Below are 4,313 nucleotides of genomic sequence, written 5' to 3' on the forward strand. Positions count from 1 at the left end.
ATATGGGTGATGAAATCACCCCACAATCGAGCTCCATCCTTTTGGGGAGACCTTTTATGAGTCCCGCAAAAACAAAAATAGGTGTAGCAAATGGTACTTTGTCTATGGAGTTCGATGGTGAGGTGATTAATTTTAATATCTTTGAAGCTATGCATTATCCTAGTGATATTCGTTCTTTAAACTTCATAGATGTTATTGATTCATGTACTAATGATTGTTTTGAGTTGTCAAGCCAAGATGTGCTAACCATCATCTTCAGCAAGCATTTTAATGAGGCAGGGATCAAGAATCTGGCTGACAAGTACACTTTGGAGGATGAGTTGATTGAAGCAATCAACTCCTTGGAAAAAGCACAACCTATGAGAGTTGAACCACCCCGCATGAATCACAAAAAAAATTCTGATCCGAAATTCCTTCCATCCATAGTACAACCACCGAGTTTTGACTTGAAGACTCTTCCCGACCATCTCAAGTATGCCTATCTTGGAGAGGAAGAGACATTACCAGTGATAATTTCAACCAAGCTAGCAAAAGAAGAAGAAAAAGAGTTGGTTGGAATTTTGAAAAAGTACAAGGAGGCTATTGGTTGAACCATTGCGGACATAAAGGGGTTGAGTCCATCATTATGCATGCATAAAATATTGATGGAAGAGGACTTTAAGCCGACCCGCGAAGCCCAAAGGAGATTGAATCCACCTATGATAGAGGTGGTAAAAACGGAGACCATGAGGCTGTTGAATACAGGTGTAATCTACCCCATTTCTGATAGTAAGTGGGTAAGTCCCGTGCAAGTTGTCCCGAAAAAATCTGGAGTCACCGTTGTCAAAAACTCCGAAGGGGAATTGGTACCCACCCGTGTGCAAAACGGGTGGAGGGTTTGTATTGATTATAGGAAGTTGAATGCTTCCACCCGCAAAGACCACTTCCCTTTGCCATTCATCGATCAAATGTTAGAAAGATTGGCTGGGAAATCTCACTATTGTTGCCTTGATGGTTTTTCTGGTTTTCACCAAATTCCGGTTGCCCCGGAAGACCAATAGAAAAACACATTCACATGTCCTTTTGGCACCTTTGTGTATAGATGCATGCCCTTCGGCTTGTGCAATGCACCCGCGACCTTCCAAAGATGTATGGTGAGCATATTTTCAGAATATGTCGAAAATATCATAGAGGTTTTCATGGACGATTTTACTGTTTATGGAAATTCTTTTGATGAATGTTTGCAAAATCTCACCAAAATCTTACAAAGGTGCATTGACACGAACTTAGTCCTTAATTATGAAAAATGTCACTTTATGGTTGACAAGGGCTTGATACTTGGACATGTGGTGTCACAAAAAGGTTTAGAAGTTGACAAGGCCAAAATTGATGTTATTAAGAGCTTACCTTACCCAAAAAATGTTCGGGAAGTGCGTTCTTTTCTTTGTCATGCAGGTTTCTATCGGCGGTTCATCAAGGATTTTTCCAAAATCACTGTGCCGATGTGTCAACTTTTACAAAAGGAGGCCGATTTTGAGTTTGGTGATGCATGTAAAAGTGAATTTGATCGTTTGAAGGACCTGTTGACATCCGCCCCCATCATTCAACCACCAAATTAGGATCTTCCATTCGAGATCATGTGCGATGCTAGCAATACCGCGATTGGGGCGGTTTTGGGACAAAAGGTGGACCGAGCTCATCATGTCATTTACTATGCATCCAAGACCCTTGATAGTTCACAAAGCAACTACACCACAACCGAGAAAGAGTTGCTTGCTATTGTCTTTGCATTAGGGAAGTTCCGGCAGTACCTCCTCGGAACCAAAGTGATCATATATTCGGACCATGCAGCTATAAAGCATTTACTTACCAAGAAAGATTCGAAGACGAGGTTAATATGGTGGATGTTTCTTTTTCAAGAGTTCGATATTGAAATCAAGGACAAAAGTGGGAAGGAGAATTTAGTTTCGGATCATCTAAGCCGCATTGTATCACCCGAAGATGGTATACCAATCTGTGACACATTTCCAGACGAGCACTTATTTGTAGCCAAAGAAGCACCATGGTATGCAGATATCGTCAATTACTTGGTCACAAATCAATTTCCCCCGAATTCCACCCGTTGGCAAAAGGATAAAATCAAGAAGGAGGCCAAGCGATACGTATGGGATGAGCCTTACCTTTGGAAGTATTATGCAGACCAAATGATCCGAAGGTGTGTTGAGCAAAAAGTGGTACAATCTATCCTTAACTTTTGTTATTCCTATGCTTGTGGAGGTCACTTTGGACCCCAAAGGACAGCTACAAAAGTCTTAGATAGCGGATTCTTTTGGCCTACTATTTTTCACGATTCTTATGTGCTATGTGCACATTGTGATAAGTGCCAAAGGTCCGGCTCCTTAAGCTCTAGGAATCAAATGCCCCTTACCCCCATTTTAGTATGTGAGATCTTTGATGTATGGGGTATTGACTTTTTGTGACCATTTACGCCCTCTTTTGGTTGTTCATATATCTTGTTGGCGGTGGACTATGTGTCCAAATGGGTGGAGGCCAAAGCCACCCGTACTAATGATTCCAAAGTTGTGGTGGATTTTCTTAAAACACAGATTTTCTCCCGGATTGGCACTCCAAAGGCTCTCATAAGTGACCGTGGTACTCACTTTTGCAACCGGATGCTTGAAGCTGCCCTGAAGAAGTATGGGGTGACTCATAAAGTCTCAATATCCTATCACCCCCAAACCAATGGGCAAGCGGAGGTCTCCAATAGGCAAATCAAAAGCATTTTGGAGAAAACAGTCAATCCAAACCGCAAAGACTGGAGCATAAGGCTGGATGATGCCTTATGGGCATACCATACTGCTTTCAAAATGCCTATACGTATGTCCCCATATAAGCTAGTATTTGGAAAAGCATGTCACCTCTCGGTTGAGCTCGAGCACAAAGCTTTTTGGGCCATAAAGAAATTCAACTTGAATGGAGATGAGGATAGACATCCAAGAGCTAGAGGAGATCCGAAATGATGCATATGAAAGTGACACGATCTACAAAGAAAAGACAAAGGCGTATCATGAAAAAATGATCTCCCGGAAGACTTTTGCACAAGGACAAAAGGTGCTTCTTTATCACTCGAGGTTCAAGTTGATTTCAGGGAAAGTAAGATCAAGATGGGTTGGTCCTTTCGTAGTCACAAAAGTATTCGACCATGGTGCGGTGGAAATCACAAGAAAACAAACTAGAAAAACATTCAAAGTCCATGGTCATAGATTGAAGCCGTTTTATGAAGGATTCGAGGTGAAGAATGATGACATAGAAGTTGTTGGGAACCCCACGTACCAAGACTGAAGCATACTCGGGGGCAAAGTCGAGCCAACGACTTAAAACAAGGGAAGCTAATCGGGAGGCAACCCGGGGGTATTTCTGTCTTTTTCTTTAAAAACAATTTCCATTTCTTTGAGTTTTTGGTTTTCAATGTTGCAAATGCATTTAAACATCATTTAAAATCACCAAACGGACCTCGGGATGCAAAAACATTCCGTTTGAATGAGAGGGGATTTTTGGGTTCAAAAAATGAGGAGTGGCAAACAGAGCCGTACACGGCCCGTGTTCATTTGTGCCTTATATTGAACACGGGTCGTATTCAATCGATGAAACATATTTTTGCCAAACAGAGGGGTACACGGCCCATGTTCATTTTTGCCTTATACTGAACACGGGTCGTGTTCAACATTTCTCAGGAACTTTGACCCTAACACGGGCCGTGTCAATTTAGCCTGTGGGAACACGGGTCGTGTTCGCGCAGCAGACCTAGTGGTTTTTAATGCTTAAAATCGGTCTTTTGCCCCATTCTTCCACACACTCATTCCAAAACAGCCTCTCTCTCCCAAGAAAACCCCAAGGTCCGATTTTCATCAAAAATCCCTTTATTCTTCACGATTTTGGATTAAATCTTCAAAGTGGTTTGATTTTCATCTTCCCCGCTTCATCTCCTACATCTAATACACCATTTTCTTGCACTTTCATGGTGGATTTGGGGGTTTTGACAAACTCTAGGTCCGAAAATTTATAAGAATTTTGGTGTTTTTGTGCTTAAATCTTCATGTAGGCAAGCTTGGGGAGGTTGAAGAAGGTCTTTCTCACCAACAACAACACAGTTCCACTAACGATTCAGTAAAATCTTTCCAACTCTTCACTTATGGATTTTGTGTTTGTAAGGTCAATTGCATGCATTTGTAGTCATATTGGACTTGACAATCACTTGGAAATCACTAACAACCTAGTTTCCCGCGAAATTTTGGTGGTCAAATTCGTGTTGACTGGACCCGTCAACAGTTGAA

The 4,313-nt window shown here is 41.7% G+C and overlaps 1 protein-coding gene across 1 annotated transcript; it reads left to right on the forward strand.

Annotated features, from left to right (window-relative positions):
* The first annotated feature begins 1,616 nt into the window (after positions 1–1,616).
* On the forward strand, positions 1,617–3,321 carry LOC145124057 (uncharacterized). The gene is made up of 3 exons (XM_079059282.1): positions 1,617–2,213; positions 2,586–2,856; positions 2,969–3,321. The coding sequence occupies exons 1-3, from the start codon at positions 1,617–1,619 to the stop codon at positions 3,319–3,321; spliced, it is 1,221 nt and encodes a 406-aa protein (XP_078915408.1).
* The last annotated feature ends 992 nt before the right edge of the window (positions 3,322–4,313 follow it).

This window comes from Lactuca virosa, chromosome 1, assembly GCF_052849685.1.
Source record: "Lactuca virosa cultivar CGN04683 chromosome 1, Lactuca_virosa_CGN04683_v6, whole genome shotgun sequence".
Lineage (NCBI taxonomy): Eukaryota > Viridiplantae > Streptophyta > Magnoliopsida > Asterales > Asteraceae > Lactuca > Lactuca virosa.

Coding starts and splice junctions, on each gene's coding strand:
- LOC145124057 (XM_079059282.1), top strand. CDS start 1,617: ATGTGCGATGCTAGCAATACCGCGATTGGGGCGGTTTTGGGACAAAAG. Junction 2,214..2,585: donor GGTGTGTTGAGCAAAAAGTG/GTACAATCTATC, acceptor CTTAAAACACAG/ATTTTCTCCCGGATTGGCAC. Junction 2,857..2,968: donor TGCTTTCAAAATGCCTATAC/GTATGTCCCCAT, acceptor AGATGAGGATAG/ACATCCAAGAGCTAGAGGAG.